A 23,931-nucleotide genomic window follows, 5' to 3' on the forward strand; every position below is an offset into this window, starting at 1 on the left:
CATTTCACTTCTCTTGTTCGTGCCAGCATCTCCTCTATGCGTGGGAGCGGGAACTTCTCCACCACTATACTCTTGTTGAGTTCTCTGAGGTCCGCGCATAAGTGCACCTTGCCTGATGGTTTCATGGCCACCACTAACGGTGCCAACCATTCCGCGCTATCAATGGGTTCAATGATCCCTTCTTTTTCCAGTCGGTGTAGCTCCTGTTGCACTGCCTCTCTCACAGCAATCGGTATGTTCCTCACTTTGTGTGTGACCGGTTGGACGTTCTCCTTAAGCACGATTTTGTGAGTAAACTTTCCCAATTTTCCTATTTTGTCCCCAAATATCTTTGGGTGCGCGCTTCGTAGTCCCGCTTCCTTTGACCATTTTCCTTCCAAGGCTACTAACACTTGTGTGTCTCCTCCCGGATGCAATTGTATGCCCAATTCCCCCTGGTCCATCCACCCCAGGACCGAGGGTCCCTTCTCTGCAACGTACAATTTGCACCGGGCGCTGCGTTCTTTGAACTGGAAGAGCAGTCTTCTAAATCCCACCATTGGGATAGGTTCCCCCGTGTAGGTGACAGGCCATATGTCGGGTGGTTCCAGCTGTGGGCCTACTGTCGGTTCAAATTTCGCTTCCCACACCGACCTTTGAACGATCGTGTAGGGGGACCCTGAATCCGCTACTATGGTGATTTCCACTCCTCCGATGTGGATGTCGCACTGGGGTTTTCGAGCTCTTCTGCCGTCGATGCCTAGTACTTGGTGTTCCACGCACAGGACTTCATCGTCTTCTTCCTGGCCCTCTTCTTCCTCTCCTGGGTCTTGTGCCACATATTTCACCGCGCGCTGTTTCCACTTCCTGCGACACACCTTCTCGTAGTGGCCGACCAGGCCGCAAAACACGCACTTAGCTCTGTAGGCGGGACATTTTTTTCATGCGCCGCATGGCTCAGGCTCCCGCACCTGTAGCACTTTGACGTTCCTTCCTTGTCCTGTTTCCACATTTTCCCCGGCTTTCCTTTCCCTTTGCACGTTCCCTTATTTTCTCCTGGCGCTGGTTTTCCTCTACCATATTGGTCGGCGTCTTCCACCTTGTTTATCGTTGGTCTCGGGGTCTGGTCTCTCTTCGCTGCGTCTGCGCAGCGCTTGGTCAGTTCTGCTCTTTTCACGATGGCTATCACGTCTTTTAACGTCGCGTCTCCGCTTGCCCACAATTTGTCCTGCACCGTTTTGCTTGTTGTGTGCATGACAATTTGGTCCTTTATAAAGTCGTCGTGTAGAGCTCCGAACTTACACGTTATCGCCAGCTTCCTTAACGCCGCTACGTAGTTGTCTATCGTTTCTCCCGCTTCTTGCTTCCTCTGCTGGAAATTGTAGCGGTCGATAGATGTGTAGACTGCAGGGTGATAGTGGTTGTCCACGTCCTCAATGGCGTGTTTGAACACATCATCGTCCGCTGGTGGACGGGTGACCGGTGTTAAGTTTTGGAATACTCGTATGCCTTCTGGTCCCAGATTATGCAAGAGTATCCTTTTCCTCCGGCTGCTGGAGAATGCTTCTTCATTCTCGTCTTCCAGTGCTTCGAGGTAATTTTTGAAATATTCTCTCCAGTCCTCCCATTTCATTTGAGGCTCCCCTGGTCTTGGTAGGAACGGGACCGGCGTTGTTAGCGCTGATGCCTGTGCACACATCTTGGTTTCCGCCTGTTTCCTGGGACTATCTGGTGCTTCCGTCCCTTTTCCCTTTCTTTGGGTCGTCTGGGCCTCTTCGGTCCCTTCTGCGCCGCCCCTCCCCGATTCCGCCAGGGCCTCTTCTATCTCTCGTCCATGGGTCGCTTACCGCACTTCTTTGCACGTGGTTGGCACTCCTGCTTGCTCTCGTGCCTTCCTCTGGCTCGCGTCTGCCACTGCCGCGCTCTTTCGGTGTCCTGGAGTCTGTCCTGTGACCCCCTGGTGTTCCTGCCCCTGTAGGGCATCGTCTCCTCTGGCTCTCCGGCTGTTGGGGGGCTTCCACTCTCCTGGGTGTCCTTCAGGGTCCTCTGCGTCCCAGCCTCGTCGCCACTGTAAAGTTTCAGCCTTCCCCCGCAGTGATAAGCATCAGCCAATACAGGATTCAACCTTTCTTTATTATATTTATGCTTCCTACACCTAAGAGCGCCGGGCAGCCGCCTCCGAACGCTTCGTTTGTTTCTTGCGCGTCTCGCGCTCCTTCGCGCATGCGCAGACGTGCCCTATATGGCCGCCACGCTAATGCGCGTGATGACGTAGTGCCCGGTCAGCTAGACCGCGACACTACAGGAGGAGCTCCCTGTGGGGCACCTCCAAAGTCTGTAATACACTTCTGCTGCATATCAAGAATGTGCCCAACTATTCGGCCTTCTGGAAAGTTTTGAAAACTTGGCTTTTCGACACTATAATTTCCATTTCTCTTTCACTTTTGTACTTTATGGCCTTATTATCCTGCGCCAAGAAGCCTCAAGGTATTAGTTCCATTTTAGACATTGTAATAACATATCAAGAGACGATTAAGGTGGGCTTATCTATCCATGCGACAAAGTTATGATATGGAATGTATAAAATCTTAGGTTCGGGAAAGACTGACTGAAATATAGCGCACAAGCACAAATCTTACTCTATTGGTACGCACTCCATAATAAACCAGTATGCACATTATTAAAGATAATCTGGCTGATGCGTCCCACTAAAGACATGGTGAAATCTGATTATATCCACGATGAGGTGTGACAATATCGATATATGACCCCAGTCTGTCCTTATGCTCTACCAGGAAGAACGCATTTATTTTTTAGGGCAGTAGATTACACTAACCGTACAACGTGCATCCTGAGGGTGATTCCAGTAAGAGTGCAGCTTATGTCCTGGTCTTTTACAGGATATGATTCATGTTATATTTATTTGACCTGCACTAGGAAATTATTGTTCAGCTGCATGTTCCTCATACTAAAAATCATTACCATTTAAGAAGCCAGTAAACTTATATGTATTCCTTGCTCTGTGAATATCTTTATAGATCATATCATTTTTTAAAGTATTTTCTAGATTTTTAATGTGCTGTATGCTCGTGCTTTTATAAATGTGGAACCCTACTAAATAAATTGAATATAGTTTGTGCATTCATAAAGGAGAGCTCCCTTTCACAGATAGCACTGCTTTGATGATCGTTATTGTGACACTGAATACGTTTCATTGGAGAGCAGGTTTCATATGAGAACACACAGGGTCCGATTCACGCAGGTAAACTTAGACCTGAAGTCTAGGTTTAGACATAAAGTCTAAGTTTAGACCTTAAGTCAAACTTTTGTTCTGCAGTCTAACTTTAGACCTAGTGCCTGATTTAGATCTGGGTGGACGGGTTACTCTGTCACAATGATGACGGATATCCTGTCTGCCAAAATATAAGTCAGATAGGATATTATGGGATTTACATTTCGGAGGATGGGATATCAGCCACATTGTGACGGAAAACCCCATACGCCAAGATCTAAATCAGGTCCCTAAAGTTTAAGTTTAGACCTGAAGTCTAAGTTTAGGCTTCAGGTCTAAAGTTAGACTTCAGGTCTAAGCTTAGACATTAGGTCTAAACTTAGACTTTAGGTCTAAGTTTACTTTTGTGAATCTGGCCCACATTAATCTAAAAGTAATCAATTTTTCCAGTGTAGTGTCTAGCTCACTTATTCATACTCCTCTCAATACACTTTTACATGTCAAACTGACACTACCTACCCATGTTTCCTTTACAGATAGACTTGGTGATCCTGGCAGATGACTGCTCCAAATCCTGTACCTGCAGTCCGCTTGGTGGCCTAGTCTGTGAGGACCATGGCTGTGCTGATGATGAGAAATGCACCAATGAAGAAGGAATCATGAAATGTATCAACAAAGGTAAAAGGTTACAATTTCTGTCCTGTCCGCATTGAGCTGAAGGCACATGGATCTAATCCAGGTGGCTACCTTGGTCATGCAAGTGGGAAAATGAGCTTATGTCCATGGGATCTTGTCTGACAGAGAGAGTATCAGTTGGGTGTCATCTACATAGGAAAGTATGTTGATGTTTTGTGATCTTGATGAAGTCTGCCAGTAGCGGTCATATAGATGTTGAATAAGGTCGGACTGAGAGATGATCTTTGGGGGACTCCGCAGAGGAGGTTTTGGCTTCTGACGCGTAGTCTGGCATGCTGACTTGTTGTGTTCTCTCTGTGAGGAAGGAGCGGAACCAGTTGAGGATGGGTCCTTGGATGCCTATTTTGTGTAGTTTTCTGATCAAGGTGGAGTGAGAAATTGGGTCAAAGGCCTCTTGGAGGTTGAGCAATATGAAGGTGATTCGAGGATCAACCTGATGTCATCTGTTGCTGCGATGAGGGCTGTCTCGTTGATGTGACTGGGCCAATAGACCTGCTTGTGTGTGTCGAGGTAGTGGGCAAGTTGCTTGTTGATGGCTTTCTCTATGACCTTGGCTAGGTCAGTAAGAAGGAAGATCGGGCGGTAGTTTGATAGCTGGATGGGATCTGCTGAAGGCTTCTTCAGTAATGCATTGACCATCGCATGTATCCGGTCATCTGGGAACATACTGGTGGTGATGGACATGTTGAGGATTTGGGTGAGTACTTCGGAAGCGCCCATGTTGTAGATGTGATGGGCAATTTTCCGTCGGTGCCCAAGAGTGGATGGTCCTCATGATGTTAGCTGTTTCTTCCATGGTAATTGATTCCCAGGTACTCAGGATGTTTCCATGGAAAGGCTGGAGGCAAAGTTGCTTAGGTTCGGTTAAGAATCAAAATTGTTGTAGATTATGTTGGTTCAAAATTTCAAAAGCTTATCACATAGTTCTTGCAAGGGAGTGATGCTGTTTGTAGTGGAAGCTGGTGAGGTTAAATCTTTGACAATCGTGGTGATTTCTTTACAAGTATTGGAGCTGTTGTCTATGCACTCTGCTTGGGCCTTCTTGGTTTCTCTGATCTGCTGATGGTAGCGTATTAGTGCTGCTTTATAAGTGTCCTTGTCATTTTTATTGTTTATCATTTTCCATCTTCTTTCCAGTTGTTTGCAATGTTGTTTAGTTGAGCAGAGATCCTCAGTGTACCATATGGCTTGTTTCTGGGTTCTCCTTTAAGTGTTGTGTGTGTGGGGTGCCAGGGAGTCGGTGCATTCTGTGATCCACTCTTTGAGCTGTTTGATGTCACTGTTCATGTTGCCAGTGGGGTTGGGCTGGTTCAAGCGCAAGGTGTGGGGTAAGTTGGCTTCTGAGATGCTTCTCCAGCTGCGTCTGGCCTGCGATGTGATGACAGATTTTGTTTTGTGAGGGATGTTGATTTAGAAGTGGATGATGGCATGATCAGTCCAGGCTAGAGGCATAGTTGCGGTGACTTAAATGTTGTTTAAGATGGCTGTAAGAAACTGGGTTGTGGGTTGACTGGGGTGTGAGCCCTGGACAAGCAGCAACCACAAACTTCGTCAGGGTAAGGCACAAGCCAAGCCTAAATCAACCTGTGCTCAACCCTATAGTAGCCTGGAACAGAGCAGTCAGACTTAACTTAGAGGCAATGTGTAATGTATTTGTGCAACAATTCAAACAGTAACACAGTGAAAACACACCACAAAAGTATCTTACAACATGTTAGAACAATAGAGTTATTTTTAATAAATAAAAGAAGACCAAAACAACACAAATGCAATCTATAGAACCGAAGATATGCAATTTAAAAATGTTTTGTGAAAATAGGGACAAAAAACACAAAGTGCCAACTGTAGATATCTGGTCGCACCGGACAGGGTCAAAGGCACAAGTTCAGGTCAACTGCAATGGAGCATGGGTCGGCTACAGGGACCCAGTTAGGCCTGCTGGACAAAGTAACTTGCATCCTGGTTTGTGGGGCTTTGCGAGGGTCCACGTTGAAGATGCATTGCACAGCTGAACATATATGTTGGTTCCGAGACTCGCTGAGGCTACAGTGTGAGGTCCTGTTGTCGAGGGCTTGCAATGTGAAGTCCGGTGTCGAGTATGTACCACATAGTCAGAGCGATTTCTTCGCTTCTGGTGACCTGCGAGACTGCGATATGGAGCCTGTCATCATTGGCGAGGCTGTCATAAAATGAAGGCTGCATGGGCCTGCACCAAGGATGTGTCACGCAGTAGTAGTTCCGAAGAGGCAGCGGTCTGTGATGCGATGCCAGTCTTTGCAACAGGGAAGCCCCACGCAACCGTAACAATGCATTGGTTCTGCTAGGGTTTGTGCTGTACAGCCAAAAAGCTGAATCGGTTCTGCAGGATTCACAGAGGCTGGTAGAACACCTTAGGCCCACTTCCAAGGGTCCAGGACTGGGTTGGCACCATTTGGCAGGGTAGACTTACAGAGTCCAGGTGCTGACTTCAAGGTTGTTGGAGCCTTGTGTCGCTGAGGCTCTAGTCTGGAGGCCAGCCAACAAGCCCTTGGAGTCACTTTGGGGGTCAAGGGTTCAACAGATGCAGCTCCAGTCCTTCTTACCCAGGCAGGAGGTCAGCACAGCAGGGCAGCATTCCTTCAGAGCAGGAGTCCAGCAGAGTGGCAGTCCTTTCAGCAGCACAGCAGCTCTTATTCCTGGCAGAGTATCCAGAGGTCCAGAAGTGTACTGAAGAGTTGGTGTCAGAGGTCCCATATTTATACACAATTCTGTCTTTGAAGTGGGAGAAGCTTCTAAAGGCACACCTTTAAAGTGCACAGGTACCCTGCATTCCTTGCCCTGGCTCCAGAGTAACTGTAGGGGCTATATAGCCCTTGATGTAGAGGCATGACACAGCCTATTCAAAAATACATGGAGCTTTGCCAAGCTCCTCCCTCTCATCCTGCCAGTGATTGCCAATTCAGGCACACTGAAGTTCCCTACTGTGTGTGGTTGTCTAGGAGGAATAAAAAAAGCGCAACTATCCACTATAACCAGTCATGTGACCCAGAGACAGGCTAAAGGAACCAAATGACTAAGGCAGAAAAATGGCAACTTTCTAAAAGTGGCAATTTCAAAATTGTATTTTAAAATCTAACTTCATAAATAAATAAATCTGTATTTGTAAAGTGCGAACTACTCACCCTTATGGGACTCAAGGCGCTGGGGGCCGTCATGGAAATGAAGTGAGCTATTGCCCAGAGTCACATGGTGCTGAGCTGACCTGCCGCCAGAGCCGGGGATCGAACCATGAACCCTGTGCTCCAAAGTCAGCTGCCCTGGACGCTGCACCATACCTCTCCACCAACTTCATCATAAGTTAGGATTTTTCATTACAATTCCAAAGACACCAAACGTGAACTGGTTACCTGTTCCCATTTGGAAGTTACAGCTTAACCCAGGTGTTAGCCTATGGAAGAGTGGTAGTGAAAAATACATTTAAGAGTTTTATACTATCAGGACATGCAAAACTTAAAAGTACCTGCCGAACTTTCTAAATGAAATGCACCCTTCCGTCTGGGCTGTCCAGGGCCACCGGTAGGGGTGACTAATATGTATTAAATTATGAAGGCTTGGGCCTGGCAAAAGGTGTCTTTTGCCTGGTCGAAATGGCACTTTAAAACAGCACACACAGGATACAATGGCAGGCATGAGACATGTTTAAAAGGGCTACTTAAATCGGGGAAACTATCAGTGCTGCAGGCTCACTAGTAGCATTTAATATACAAGACCTTGGTACATGTAGTGCCACCTTTCTAGGGACTTACAAGTAAATTTAATATGCCCGTTGGATATAAGCCAATCGTACCATGTTTTATAAGCCAACTTTACCATGTTTTATGGAGAGAGCACAAGCACTTTAGCAGTGGTTAAAAGTGGTAAAGTGTGCAGAGTCATAAGGCCAGCAAAAATAAAGTCAACAAAATAGGAGGTCCGAAGGCAAAAAGTTAGGGGGAACCACACCAAGGATGTCAGATCTAAAAGTGGCGAATACTGGGTCAAGGGTATATCCAGCGGAGTGTGAGTCCCCATCGACACACTGTGTTAGTCTGAAGTTGCTGAGGCTTGTGAGGATTGGGAAAGAGCTGGGGCTGTTCTGGTCTTCCAGGTGAAAGTTGAGGCCTCCTAGTAGGATTGAATCGTTTGTGTCAATAGTGAGGACGGTGACTAAATCTGCACTGTTGTCGATGAAAGTTATTATTGGTTGGTAGATGAGGGATCTGTTCAGGGTATATGTTGCTGAGACTCGCAGCTCAAAATGTAGGTGTCAATGAAGGGAGTCATGTTCTCTGTGGTTGTAACATAGTTGAGGGTTTCTTTGAAGATTATCACGATTCCTCCCCCTGGAATGTGTTGGCGGTCCTGGTGTGTGATCTTGAATCTTGTCGGCAGGGCCGGGATGATCTTGGGTGCCGACTCAGGGGTCATCCATGTTTCTGTAAGGAAGAGGTGGTGCAGTGCATTGTTGTCCAGATGTCCCAGGTTGCCATGGTGTGCTTGCTGAGCGAGCAGCTGTTGAAGAGCATGCATGATAGTTTTTCTTGGGCACATTTTTGTTACTGGGAGCGGGAGGTGTGTGGTGTGCAGGTTGTAAGAGTGTGGGTGTGTAAGCATATTGTGTATGGTGTTGTAAACAAAGTGGCAGTGGGTGCAGGAGACAGCTCCTACTGTGTTGTGTGGTAGGGTGCAGAAGCCTGCATGGGGTGGGCATCTTGGACTAAGTGACCAGAGGAATGCTGCAGAGTACCGTAGGGGAGAGAAGAACCAGGGTTCATGGCGTTGGGCACGGTCCATGTGCAGACAGGCTTGTAGATCCTGGGAGAGGGAAGAGCACATGTGGCTGTGGGCAGGGCTTGTTGGGAGCATGGGAAGATGAAGCAGGGCTGGAAGGAACTGGTAAGTAGTGGAGGAGTGAGAGGGTGCTGGAGGTGATAATAGAGCACTGGAAGGAAGCATAGATGGTACCAATAGACAAAAAAAGAGGGAAAAGGTAAAAAGAGCTCAAAGTGAAAAAGAGCAAAAAGGCACAAAGGAAAAACATCAATAAGAGAAAAAGTCACAAAGCAAAAGAGCAAAGAGTAAATGACAAGAAATGATGAGAGGGAGAAGAGGCGGGAGACTGAAGTCGCAGGAGCCAGGTCCGTGAGCTACTAGACCGGCCAGAGCGCTGGCCTCCAGCTAAGTCCAAGGAGAGCTGGGCCTGGGGACCAACTGAAAAATGGAAACATGACTTTGTGGGATGTATGCATGCTCAGTTTTTCACCTCAGAGTGACAGGAGAAATGACTTATGAGCCACCACCCGCATGCTCTCTTGGACAGGATGCCGCAGGATAATATACACATGTCCCTGATTACTGATTACCCAATATGCCAAATAATTTTGAATTGCAAGCCAAAATTACTTTGAAAATTTATTGTATTCTGGAATGATAAAGAGTAGGATGATTGAATGACAGTGCTCAGAAATCATTTTTTCAATAAACAAATGTATTTCTTTCACCGCAAGATCGCCGACATACACAACAGCTCGGCACACAGACCACACACCCAACCACCGGACCGACGCCCCCCACCACCACCCTCCGCGCCTGGACCCCGATCAGCACCGAAGACACCATCCGCATGATGAACACCATCCACTCCGGATCACCAACCGACCCATGCCCCCACTACTTCTTCAACAAGGCCGACTCCGTCATCGCACCCCAACTCCGGGACATCATCAACTGCTCCTTCAACACCGCCACCTTCCCGGAGAGCTGGAAGCATGCCGAACTTAGCGCCCTCCTGAAAAAACCATCAGCAGACCCCACCGACCTCAAGAACTACCGCCCCATCTCGCTACTCCCGTTTCCTGCCAAAGTCATCGAGAAGACCGTCAACAGACAGCTCGCCGCCTTCCTCGAGACGAACGGATCCCTCGACCACTCACAGTCCGGCTTCAGAGCCAACCACAGCACCGAGTCCGCCCTCATCGCAGCCACTGATGACATCCGAACCTTGCTCGACAACGGGGAAACTGCGGCCCTCATCCTCCTAGACCTCTCCGCAGCGTTCGATACTGTCTGCCACCGCACCCTAGTGCAGCGCCTCCGCTACATCGGAATCCAAGAGAAGGCCCTGGAGTGGATCATCTCATTCCTCGCCGGAAGAACCCAAAGAGTCCACCTCCCCCCGTTCAGATCCGAGGCTACCGAAGTCATCTGCGGCGTACCACAAGGATCATCACTCAGCCTCACCCTCTTCAACGTCTACATGAGCCCCCTCGCAGCCATCGCACGCCAACACAACCTCAAAATCATCTCCTACGCTGACGACACCCAGCTGATCCTCTCCCTCACCAATGACCCAGCCACCGCCAGAACCAACCTACACGAAGGGATGAAAAACGTAGCCGAGTGGATGATGAACAGTCGCCTGAAACTGAACTCAGACAAAACGGAAGTCCTCATCCTCGGACCATCACCCTCGGCCTGGGACGATTCCTGGTGACCCCCCGCCCTGGGCAGCGCACCCAAACCAACGGACCACGCACGCAACCTGGGCTTCATCCTGGACTCCTCCCTCTCAATGACCAGACAAGTCAACGCCGTCTCATCATCATGCTTCAACATCCTACGCATGCTCCGAAAGATCTTCCGATGGATCCCCACCGAAACCCGGAAGACGGTCACCCAAGCACTCGTCACCAGCCGTTTGGACTACGGTAACACCCTCTACACCGGAAATACAGCCAAACTACAGAAAAGACTCCAACGCATCCAGAACGCCTCCGCACGACTCATCCTGGACATCCCCCGACACGGCCACATCTCCGGACACCTGAAAGACCTTCACTGGCTTCCCGTCAGCAAGAGAATCACGTTCCGACTCCTCACCCACGCACACAAAGCCCTCCACGACCTGGGCCCCAGGTACCTCAACAACCGCCTGACCTTCTACACTCCTGCCCGCCAGCTACGATCGTCCAGCCACGCCCTCGCCGCCGTCCCACGCATTCGAAGAGCCACCATGGGAGGAAGATCCTTCTCCTACCTGGCAGCCAAGACGTGGAACTCCCTCCCCATCCACCTCCGTCTTACCCAAGACCACCTCTCCTTCAGGAAGCATCTCAAGACCTGGCTGTTCGAGCAGTAGCGGACCCCCCTTCCCCTAGCGCCTTGAGACCCTCCGGGTGAGTAGCGCGCTTTACAAATATACTGATTGATTGATTGATTGATTGGTTGAATTCGGACACAAAGTCATTTTATGAACAAATGTTTGAGGTCGCAGTGATTGAAGTTGTATATTGAAAAGTACTATATTCATGTGTATAATGTATTTGATTAATCTGGAAGCATTTTGGGCTTCATGGGTGACTGCAGGCTGTCCACTTACAAGTTTCACGCAATCAAGGTTGGTAAAAAAGTAGGCAGATCACTCATTCAGGACAGAGACCTTACAGTATTTACTCAGTCTAAGACTAATCTTGCTAAAACTTTGCTTTTTTTATTGCAGATCCATGTAAATCTAAGAAGTGCCGAGTAAAGGAGGACTGCAACGTGGTTGACGGGAAGGCCCAGTGTTTGCCGCAGTACACTGGCACCTGTTATGGATGGGGTGATCCACACATGGGCACCTATGACGGCAAAATGTATGACTTCCAGGGTACTTGTTCCTACATCCTCTCTGAATACTATGGAAATGACACCACCTTAGTCCCATTCAGAGTTGTGGCAAAGAATGAACTCCGGGGCGGAGTCCAATCCGTATCATATGTGGCTGAAATACATACCACTATATATGGAATAGACATAACCATGAAAAAAGCGGACTACCCTAAAATAAGAGTGAGTTATTCTTCATATTTATTACGTTATTGGGTGAAAATGTGGTTGCCTATATATTTTTGTTTTGTCTCTCTGATTTTTGCTTTCAGATATGTGTGTGTGTGCGTGCGTGCGTGTGTGCGTGCGTGCGTGTGTGTGTGTGTGTGTGCCAACTGCATGAGAGTTACTATTCAGGGTGTGGTGTTCTGCTATGGAAAATGCACATAGCTCTTACCAACACACTCAGAGCTGCCAAATATGCAGCATAATGTTGCATAATGTTTTCACAGATGCAAAATAACAGAGTTATTGTTCTGAAAGTATGGTTTTAAATGTATTTAGTTATGCACAAACGTACTCACGGTTTCATGGAGCTGTTGTTAGCTAGGACACTGGGATGCCAAACAAATTAGACTGATAAAAGCCTTTGTCTTTGATATTTTCCTGAAGGCTGGGGTTATCCTAACTCCTAAAAAACACAGGAGGCAGAATTCCCACACATTAGCATCTTTGATTTCAAAGAGGAAACCTCTGGCATGAATGTTATTGGTACCATGAAGCTGAAGTCAGCCATTCCTTGCAGAACCGAGATTTTGTAAGGCCCCGAATGAAGCGCATTCGCCAGCAAAGCTGGTTAGCCCAAAACGGTATTTTTCCAAAGCATACTCAGGCCTTCTCCCTGCTTTGATCAAGCACTCTCAGTAGTCAAAACATTGGAGGGAGTCTGTGAAACAGCCCTCCTGTCAGGGTGCATTCACAGCTGGTGTCTCTACCTCTGTGGAAGTATTACCCACTTCACACCAATGACATCCACCCATTACCTTCCTGGCCTTGACTACAATAATGGCTAAAAACTCTTTTTTTTCAATCTTTGCACCTTGCTGGTGTACTTGACGATAAAAGAACACAACTTGTTTATTGCTGTCAGACTTTTGCACTATAATATTAGTAGCTGGAGTGTAAAAATATGATATGATTATATAGTAGTTTTGATTGATTAATCTGAATCAATGATCAAGCAGACGTCCCCTTGCTTCTCTCACAGCTCTGAAGCATAAAACAACTCTTTAATCTCTTTAATCCCTGCTTTTCCTAGCAGCAACAACCTGCAGCTTCAGATATAACTTAAAACTCTCATCTCTCAAAGTGCATTTACCAGTACAGTGGATTTGCTGCAAACCAGAGCAACAGCACAACATGCATTTAATCCCAGAGAAGAGTGTAAACCATTGATATGTGACTTGGGTGAGACGGGCGGTATTTCTTCTCTCTCACATGTCAAAGAGCATGTAATAGCGTGATACAAGTCCATTTTTTAAGCATAAAATGATCCTATAAAGACAAATTATATTGTGCTGCAACATTTTCAATATTGAAGCCTCATTTGCAATTATGGTTCTTTTTGCAAAACATTTTTGATTTCCATTATGTAACCTTTAAACATTATACAAGAAAACAATACGAATTTTGAATCGTGATCTCAAGGGACCACAGGTTAATTTACTGAATTTTCAGTATTGACAAAGGGTACACAATGCTGATATCATCTAATAAATATTATCAGACAGAAATAGCATAAAACAATGGTGGTGACTAGAATATTGTGGTGTAGAATATTGTAGGTAAGAATATCATTGTTCTGTCTTTAATATCTTTTTAAAAAATATATAGTTGTCATTTGTGTAATAATTTTTGAATGTTTTCAGTTATTAATTTACGTTTTTACAAGAAGTATTATTGTTTTGGTGATATATTTGAACTGATGTTTTGGCGTTTATTTACAATTTATAAATTGTACTTGCCTAATTTGGTTACTTGATTAATTATATTACTAAATGAAATTTTGAATTAATTAATTATATAATGTTCACATTGTTAATACATGATTTAATTTTAATTGCCTATTCATGGTAATTATGTTCATTATATAATTGATCAAAATAATTATTTTTATATTTTTATGCGTTATTCCTTTAAAAAAATTACTATATTTTAGGGAATTCATTTGTTGTGTTGTATTTAATTTCTTTAGGATAATTTCACATTTGTTAGAATGGATTGGAAGATAGAATGGTCTGAACTGTTTGTATTGTAATTTGTTTCAGTGTTTGTTATTGGTAAATAATGTGTAAATTGTTATGTTTTCATAGGTAACTTTTTCAAGTTGTTGGTTGTTTATAGGATTTTTTTTTATTTGTAAATACAAATGTATTTTTATGATAATGTTTGATTTTTATATTATTTATAATGTTGTGATTTAAAAAAAATATATTTTATAATGATTGCAACACTTTACCTACTATTGCTTAGGTTGGAGTGAGAATCATAAATCTCACTCCTCTAAGATCCAATGCTTCCCCTACTTGGGTTGGAGTGTAAAAAGTAAATTTCAACTCTTCAAATTCGATCACTACCCCTTCTGCAGCTTAGTTTGAAGTGGGAATAGTAAATGTTAGCCTTCTAAAGCGCAACATTCTCCCTGCTGTTTTTAAAGTAAGATGGGGAGAGGTCAATTTGATTATTAAAAATTAACATTTTTTAAAGCGAATTTAAAATGTTAATTTTGATTTATTTATGTTTTTGATTTAACTTTTTGTTGTATGTTTGCTTGATATTTATTTTTAATGTTTTTGGTTTACTACTTTGGTTGTAGCATTTAAAATATGTTTCACTTTTTGCTGGTTATATATCCATGTTATTTAATGTTTATTATGTGTTTTAGTTGGTTTAATATTATTTTTTGGGAATTGGATTATGTTAGTTGTTTTTGTTTTTATTTGTTCTGATGATATATTTTTGTGATTTTATTTGACAGTATATTGTTAATAGAATGTTATTTTTAATGACTTCTTTATTAATATTAATTGTCATAATGTGGTGTGAAAATGTACTTTTAATTATCTATCAAATATATCATGTTTTCTTCATTTTTTATGATATATATATATATATATTACATATACCTTTTGTTTTTTATTTTTCAGTTATTATTAGTTTATACTTATATTTTTGCAAAAAATAAGTTTATATACTATTTACTATATATGTATTTCTTTATTCATAATTTATTTTTAAACCTTTATTTTCTGTACCACACACACACATATACATACAAAAATATGGCCATTTGTTAATTTTTTTTATACTTTTGAATCCTTTAAATATATATAGTTAATAATGTTTATAGTATCACAATATTTTGCAGCCACTATCTGTATAGTTTACATTGCAAAGTATGTAAAGACAATATTTAGCACTACAATATGCACAGTGCTGCACCATTTCATTCTACTAGCATTTATGAGGCATTGAGGACCAGCTAGGGTATCTGAGTGTTGAACAAGATATAGCAGAACAGTGTAGCTATAAGACAATGTGGAGCTTAGGATAGTAAATCTATAACTACCCTTATTAACTTACATTGAGAAAACAGTAGTAGACGACATACGTTGACAACATATATATGGCACTAGATGGAAAGTTAAGAAGAGTAAACCCATACTTACTCATAAATGCTTACCTTGATGATGAAAATCCCAAATATGAATTGTGTAGAATAGAATTCTCCTGTGGATTTCAACTCATCACAATTGTAAATGGACCAGGGTTCCCATACCTGTATTTCCTAGCAGCAGGAAAACTGATCCTGATTTTTCGGACCAGAAGATCTGGCTTGAAAAATTGCATTGGGAAAGAGGTACATAGCAGCCCGAACCCGTTTCCTCCCCCTTTGATTTTCCGCCCCAACCCTGGTGCCATTAACCTTCAGACTAGGCATGGGTGGAACATGTAACAGCCCCTTTCCTCCCCCGCTAGCCTACATTTCCCCCCACTCCCTGTTATGTACAGAGGTCCTTGCAGCTATTTACCACCTACTCAGAGCTAGTGGTAAATGGCTGGAGTAAACCCTTTTGGAATCAAGAATACCATACTGTATTCAGCCAAGTAACTCTGGATCCACACAGTTATTCCCCATTCTTAGGGGTTTCACTCTTAATTACTGAATTTTATGCACAGATTCCAGTCGGTATCTGTAATTCTGATCCCCGAGATCTCATAAAGAATTCTTTGCAAATCATAACCAGGGCCAAAGGCCATGGAAGTAGTTGATATTTTAGATTCAAAAGTTTTGTAGATCAATGTGAAAAACTTGATCGTACTATTTAAGGGTATTGATAATCATTACATTTTTCTACTATCATAACTGCTAATACTACTGCATTTGTTATTTGGGTTCTCTCCTGTTCCTAGAACATTCCGTCCCCAATAAGTAGGGGCCTGTTCTCGAAACCGCAAACACGAATGCCTCTGATTCCCTGGAAGTTTTCTCTCGGCTTCGAGAGGAAATATTTTGCAATGTTCTTGGTAGAAACCAGTCAGTCACACATGGCTTTTGAAGGCCTGCCATAAATAAGGTGGGCCTCCTGTTCTCTGTTTGCCAGCAGTCATCGTGTTATATTGGTTTTCCTGAAAGCAGAACCAGCAGTGTCTCAGCTGGTGAGAAAAACACAATTCGGCTATCTTTAAATTAGGTGGAGATTTGTGAGGTGATGTGATGGGATGGAAGGGTCAGTCACCAAATGTTGGCAGCTGTCCAGTTTCTACTTCTAGATGATAGTACGTAAAGGCAAGCGCATTCCATAGAAGTAGAAGATGTTGATAATCATTAATTAACAGGAGACAAGCTAACTCCTGCTCTAGTATTACTTTGTTACATTGTTTTCTTATGTTTATACCTCAATTGTGACTTTGATACTTTGGGGCTATGTTTTCTTTCTTCCAGACACAGCCTGAAGCCATACACACTGTTTCTGCCAACATTTGAGCACTTGTTGTCTCTGTTGATTAGCAGTTGTGCACTACTTTCATTTCCTCCATTTCATGGAGTTTGCCCAGTTTGGTCCCGGGTACAGTACCATTCAGTTAATGCTTACTCTGAAACCGGACCACTTCAGAATCGTCAATATTGTTTTATTCCACACTGTACACCTCTAAAGATTAATAATTGAACATTCCCTTCCACTACAATCAATGAAATTAAAAATTAAATTCATTGAAGCTGCTCTTTAAATTGCCCCAAGGTCCACATAGACATTGTAACACTATATAAATGTAATATAGCATAACAGCACGGCTCAGCACGATGCAACACAGCACAACATAAAATAGTCTTTAACCAATGAAACTCTTACATTGATAGTGAACGGAATCTACTGGGGACCATACTACGGGCATGTTGGGAGAAAACTAAAATAATGGAAATTTCTTTATATGAATGATGTCAGCAATATTTTGACATTCAATGTCTTTAATTTCTTTCTCTGTTTACAACATTAAACATTATACATAGGGGCTGATTATGATGTCGTGGCGGGTGCAGTTTCTGTCTGGAACCGCCCGACAATAGGTCGGCAGTTCTAACCTCGCAATTTGGACACGACCACCCATAGAGCAGTCGTAAACCTCCATTGAATTATGGCAGCATGTGTGGCGTGCGGAAAAGGCCCACAGCACATGCTGCCATAGTGAAATGGATGTTTGCAAAAATCCCTGCACTGTGTGGCAGGCATCTCATGGTGCCTGCCACTCAGTGCAGGGATGTTTAGAAGAGCACCATAGGTGCCCTCCAGGCCACACAGCGGAGGGCCAGGGGAAGAGGGCCCTGCTAGGGACCCCCAAAGTCATTTCCTCATAGCCTTTCCATGTCCACGCCGTCATTAGGGGATTATGGTGTCTTTCGATGCACCACCTTGCAGAGCCTGTCAGAAGCTCCGCGGATGGTCCTTACGCCCTTCTGCCCGCTGCAGCGTAATGCCCCATAGTATAACGGTCTTGGTATGCTCTGAGTGAGGAGTGTGTGTGTGTATAGATCTGAGATCTGGTTGGAAACATAACATGTATTTTTTTTATCATTTCAATTAGGTCAATGGCGTTTTATACAACTTGCCCTACGAGGAAGCAGGATTACTTAAAGTGTACCTGAGCGGCCTTGAAGTGTTACTAAAAGCAGAGAATGGCCTCCAGGTGAGCTACGACTGGATCTGGCAATGTGTGCTGACCCTTCCCAGCAGCTACTATGGCACCACTGGTGGCCTCTGTGGGGATTTCAATCAGAACGCAGCGGATGACATGTTTGATCCCAGTCGCAACCAGGTCACTGACATCGTAGCTTGGGCTCGTAGCTGGAAGGTATACGACCGAGACCCATTCTGTTGGGACTATTGCTCTGGGAACTGCCCTACCTGCAAGGAGAGCATGAAAAGCCTGTACAGCGGCAACCAGTTCTGCGGGCTGATCAGCAACAGCACAGATGGACCATTCCGCGAATGTCACTCCAAAGTGAACCCGGATAAATTCTTCGACAACTGTCTCTACGATGTCTGTATGAACGGGGGAGCTAAGCAAATTCTCTGCCAGGCACTGAGCGCCTATGCCAGCACCTGCTTGAAAAATAGCGTCATGCTATACGACTGGAGGATGCCGTCTGGATGCCGTAAGTAAGACAATGTGGTCTTAGTTGTGTTATCTCTATAGAGTCCCAAAGGGAGTTTGAATGTGCTCAAAGCAGGGTGAACCACATTCAAAAATCCATAGTTCACCTTGTAAATGCTACACACTCTATTCACTAAATGTAGGAAGTGTCAAACTTGTGGAGGCTATTTATGGTGGTGCTGTCTCCTTACCAAGTGATATTTGATCCTGACATATTTATCCCCTTCTCTCTTCTTTCTCATTATGGGTACATGCCTTTGTCTCTGGTTAGGGAGTCAGATGAGGCTGCACTTTGGTGAGACTACACATTTCCTCTTGTGTTAAGAAGTCAGGTGTTATGGAAAAATGTGCCAGCTCTTCATCTTCCCAGCAAGCAAGGACACTTTTTGGGTACAAATCTGAGGTGCACGTGCAGCTGTAGCCCATGTGAAAAATAGTTCAATTACTATCATTATTCTTGGATGTACTTTTAGGGTATAGCAATGGGTCTCCAATAGGGGTAGTAATAGCCTTTTATGGTCCAGTGAGTTGTAAATTTAAATGATATCAATTTAAATACATTAATTAATATTACAAAAAAGTAAAATTACATTTACTTAAATATATTTAATAAGAATGCAATTCATATTGAAATTAATTTATAAAGAGCGTCATTAGGTTAATCAACTTTAATATATGTGTGTGTGAATTGATTAAAATAATATTTTTAACAATAAAGATTTTTGTGTTGAAAGTACCTCTCTCGCCTCAATACTTACCAACTTATTTACAAATTGAAATACTTTTGAAGTGAAATACTGTGATGTAATGGTACTCCTGGTGCAGTGCTTTAAATAGACAGGTAATGTCCGGTACTGTACTATGTACCTGTACTTCTTTATATTAAAAGGCAGAGTACCTGCACTTCTCTGCACTGCTGCAATGTATTTAATAGGAGAGTACCTGCACTTCTCAGCACTGTTGCAATGTATTTAATAGGAGAGTACCTGCACTTCTCAGCACTGCTGCAATATATTTAATAGGAGAGTACAGGCACTTCTCAGCACTGCTTCAATATATTTAATAGGAGAGTACCTGCACTTCTCAGCACTGCTTCAATATATTTAATAGGAGAGTACCTGCACTTCTCAGCACTGCTGCAATGTATTTAATAGGAGAGACCCGGCACTTCTCAGCACTGCTGCAATATATTTAATAGGAGAGTACAGGCACTTCTCAGGAGCAAACAGGTTATTTAAATAGTGAGTACCTGCACTTTTATCTGTCCGTTTAAAACGCTGTCCTGACGTAATGGCTGCGATGTAATGACTCCTGATGTATTCACCTGCAAAGTAACAACTGATGTTCAGCAGTAACATGTCTGGGCTACTTGCTGGATGTCTCAAAGAGAATGTTGCAAAACAAAATTGATTTCAGGCCTATTTGCCCATAAAACGATATCACAAATTATTTCCAAATATAACAAATGTTACTTTTCACCTACTGGAGTAAATGATAGCTTTGAGTGTAGGTGCAGCATGGGCGTGGTTTTATGTATACCTCTCTTCTAGGCAGCCATCTCTATGCCATACGCTTGCAGCATTCTCATATAGAAACCAGCTGCATGCACCATAATATGCCATTATTTCATTGCAGGCTCGCGCCCCATGTGGAATCTTACTACAGCAATGTTTATACGCGTTACCACTTAAATATGAACCTGCGTATTTGGGTATTGTTTACTTTTAGTGGAATATTGTTGGAATATTTCAGCAGCTCGGGTAACACTGCAGTTTCCAAGGAAGGCATGCACTGTAAGAGTTCCCAACTACGTCTGAAAACCAGAATATTTCACCCTTAGAACATCTGGATTTAATCCCCTTTCAGAGTCTGAGGCATGCTCAACACGTGGGAGGCTACATATGCACGTTTACAAATGGCTGACTACTCCCTCAAGTGTAATTCCCATTGTGATGAGCTGCACCACTAACCACAAGGCGGTGCTACGCTTGGCATTGGTAGACGTATTGTAGATGTTTTTGTCTTTATCATCTTCCTACTTATTCTTAGTTCCCCAATTTCCTCCTGGGCCAGACTTCTCAGACTTTATCTGACCCGCTGCCATGGCCGTCCACTAGTCCTTTGCAGACCATCCCAAGGGTGTCTTTCTCTAGAACGGGAATTACACTTCTGTTGGGAATACCGCCACTGCACTCAGATGCACTGTGTACGAACACACACACCCATTGGTCACGGCTACAGGATATACATCGATGCAAAGTATTTCTCAAAGGTGTGGCTGCTCACATCGGCAGGACTGCTCACTGCAGAAATCTGCTTTGTGACTAGTTGTATGGGCTGATAAATCGAAGCCAGACCCAAAATCTGCAAAAAGGACCTTTTTATGTCAGGTCCAGGCTTGCATTGTACATGCATAGATTATTCTGTTCTGTACAACATTCGGACATCCTGTGGGCCTGTATTTTGACTACAAGCTCGATGTAGTAATGTCTGTTCGGGAACCTGTACGTACAAATGTGCAGGACATTAACTGGATGGAGAACACCTATGCACCTTGTAATGCAACCTAAATGCAAAGAGTTGGCATCACAAATTGCCCCTTTGCAGTGGGTTGCAGAACAACCTGCCCAATATTTGCAACCCCGCGTGAATGGCTTCAGCAGACCTCCATCGCTGGGCCAGCATTTAAAGCAGATCACGTCTGTGGAGACAGCGAGTACTGATTTGGGTATGTGAATGCAGGGATTAAAGTCGCAGGATCACTTCCTGCTCCCGAGCCTGCCCAACATGATTAACAAAGGGAGTCAGACACCTTCCACAGCTCGGGTGTCAAGAATGTGATGTCTTTGTGACTTGCCTTTGCAACAGCACGCGCCTTCCATGCGCCCTCCTGATTCAATTCACTTCAGGGGCGGTCCCTCGCTTGTAATGCAAACGGCTTTTACAACTCACAAAAGGGGAGTAGTACACCGCAAAATAATCTTTTGGGGTTGAAAACCTCATGATTTTACAAATAGCAGTGCCTGAGACTGCAAACGTATTATGTACACCAGGCCCTAGGTTTCATATCCTTCATGCACTTTACTCATATCTGGATAGCGCACAGAAGACCTAGATGCCTGGTTCACGCTTTCGAAAACTGTGCAAATAAATAAGTGAAAGAAAACACAGATAAACCCAAGGGTTTATCAAACTTCCTTGATTATTCTGCATTATTAAACATGATGACTTAGGGAAATGAAACACCTCTGCATGTGCTTCATGTTACTAAAATACATAGAGGTTCATTATAAGCAATGCCGTCTTTGGAGGGATAATCCCGCCGGGCTCTCCATTTTATGACGATGACCCTGGTTTAGAACTCGCCACAGTGACGGATATCCCGTCCGCCGAAATTGAAATCCCATTGCATCCCATTTATATTTTGGCAGACGGGATATGAGTCATCCTTGGTGACGGAGTAACCCATCTGCCGAGATCTAAATCAGTCCCTATTCTATTCCTTCTCATTCCTAATTTCCCTATTTGGAATGAGGCATAACACACACAGTTAAACTTTTATGGGCAAATCACTACAGATGTTCCCTTCTTTCAAGCAGTGTTCCCCATTCACCAGAGTTGTCCTGGCAAAATGTGAAAAAATGACCTCTTATGGGTTGTCCCCCACAAAACTTATAGTTCTAATTTTGATGTTAACTCCTAAAACAGCCAAAACAAGATAGCAACTGGACCATTCCACTCATGGCATCCACCGATATCTCATGTGAAATTCATTTCACCAGCTTTATTGTAGGCTGCCTTCTGCACTTGTGCTTGTGTTACTCACTGATTTATTCTGCTATTCCAGCCTTACCCTGCCCACCAAACAGCCACTATGAGGCTCGTGGAAACGCCTGCCCTGCTACATGCCTGGACAGAACTGCTCCAGACAGATGCACTGACCCACCGGTAGAGACCTGTCAGTGTGACCAAGGTTTCATTCTCAGCTCTGGCGACTGTGTTGCTGTCGACAACTGCGGCTGCGCTGACAACGGTGTGTACTACAAGCCCAATGAGGAGTTCTGGGGGGACAAGAACTGTGAAAGGCGCTGCAGGTGTGACCCTGCCCTGGGCATGGTGGTGTGCCAGGCTGTGAAATGCAAAGACAGTGAAAGATGTATGGTGGCTAATGGTGTCCTTGGCTGCTTCCCAGTCAGCTATGCCCAATGTACAGCATGGGGAGATCATCACTACGACACCTACGATGCGAGACATATCAATTTCATGGGCACCTGTGCCTATCTGCTGGTTGGAACAACATCCATAGATCCCACATTGACTCCGTTCAGAGTCATAGTCAAGAATGACCACCGTGGCCTCAAGACTGTATCATTCACCAAGGAGGTGACACTGGAGCTGGATGGGTCAGAGATTACCCTAAGCAAGGACTACCCTGGGAAGATCCTGGTACGGTATGACCTCCTCCTGTTACAGCAGTGATCTGAGAGTAGATTAAAAGACAGTATTATATATCACATGTATTTTGCAAATTTACTTACGTAGTCTTGCATTATCAAATAATATTTTATTTTGCACTCAAATTCTTACTGCAACATACTAAAACATGTTGACATACAGTAGGTGAGCGCATGCTAGTGATGAGTGGCACATGCATGTGAAGGGATATATATGCATATCCCTCCAATGTTTTCATGTAAGTGGTATTTAGATAGCACAAACCTAGCCAAAAGGCAGTGGAGCACTCTATGGAGGCAAAGGTAAGCATTATCGCAACAAGTGATATAAGAGTAGAACATTATTGGATTGCTACCGCACCGTGAGCAGTGTTCTTTAAAAAGGACCATCTTTAAATCTGTCCTGAATTGCAGCAGCATTGGGTAGTCCTTATGGATATAGAGATGTTGTTTTAGATCCTGGGTACTTAATGGAAAAGGCCTGCTATCTTGTCATTTATTTTTACACGTCCTAGCCTGCACTCTGACATTGTCCTTGCAGCAGGTGTGCCGAGAACTAGAGATGGTAAGTTTGTCTGCAAGAGAAGCGGGACTGCTAGTTGTGATGGCCTCGTAAATGATGCAGCTGCTTTTGAAGATGGTACAGGCCATCAAGGGGAGCCAATGGAGTTCAAATTATGATGTGGGTGATATGAACATACATGTTTAGGCTCTGCTTAAGAGGTGCTGCTGCATATAGGACACCCATAAAGGGTGTCAGGAGGGAGTCTGGAAGGCCTTGGAGCAGGGTCTTATCATCATCCAGAAGAGACAGTACCAGGGCATGAGCAGCAGTTCTGATGTTGGGATCAGGTGGATGCTGGTTATTCTGCCAGCTTTCTGTAGAGTGATATACTTGTGGTACCTAGGCTGTGCATGTGTAGTGTGTGGGGGAGGCTATGTTGTGTGTGTGAGTGTTGTACAGGGAACATGACCATGTTTATGTCTGAATGTGTATGGATGTGCACGAGTGTTAGATGATGGGCAGATTAACTTGCTTATGATCAAACGTGTGTTTGTGTTTGAGTGCATGTGAAGTAGGGCCTAATAATATGTATATGGCAGTGTGCGTCGGTGTCTTTCTATGTACCGAAGGAAGGGTATGTATACAGTGTTAAAGTGTGGTTTCTTAAATCTCATTCTCTTGGTGAAATGATCACATAAGTTCCCACAGTGGTCGTATGGACTTTTGATTGTCAAACCTGAAGTGTA

At 44.1% G+C, this 23,931-nt stretch overlaps 1 protein-coding gene across 1 annotated transcript in view; it reads left to right on the forward strand.

The window, feature by feature from the left end:
- The window catches only part of LOC146809136 (IgGFc-binding protein-like), a 453,503-nt gene that overhangs the window by 158,546 nt on the left and 271,026 nt on the right, over positions 1 to 23,931 (forward strand). The window contains exons 11-14 of the mRNA XM_085615950.1: positions 3,748 to 3,889; positions 11,424 to 11,755; positions 17,657 to 18,227; positions 22,074 to 22,672. Of these exons, the coding sequence (XP_085472076.1) occupies positions 3,748 to 3,889; positions 11,424 to 11,755; positions 17,657 to 18,227; positions 22,074 to 22,672 (1,644 nt within the window). The remainder of the gene's footprint in view (positions 1 to 3,747; positions 3,890 to 11,423; positions 11,756 to 17,656; positions 18,228 to 22,073; positions 22,673 to 23,931) is intronic.

The sequence above is a fragment of the Triturus cristatus genome, chromosome 7, assembly GCF_964204655.1.
Source record: "Triturus cristatus chromosome 7, aTriCri1.1, whole genome shotgun sequence".
Lineage (NCBI taxonomy): Eukaryota > Metazoa > Chordata > Amphibia > Caudata > Salamandridae > Triturus > Triturus cristatus.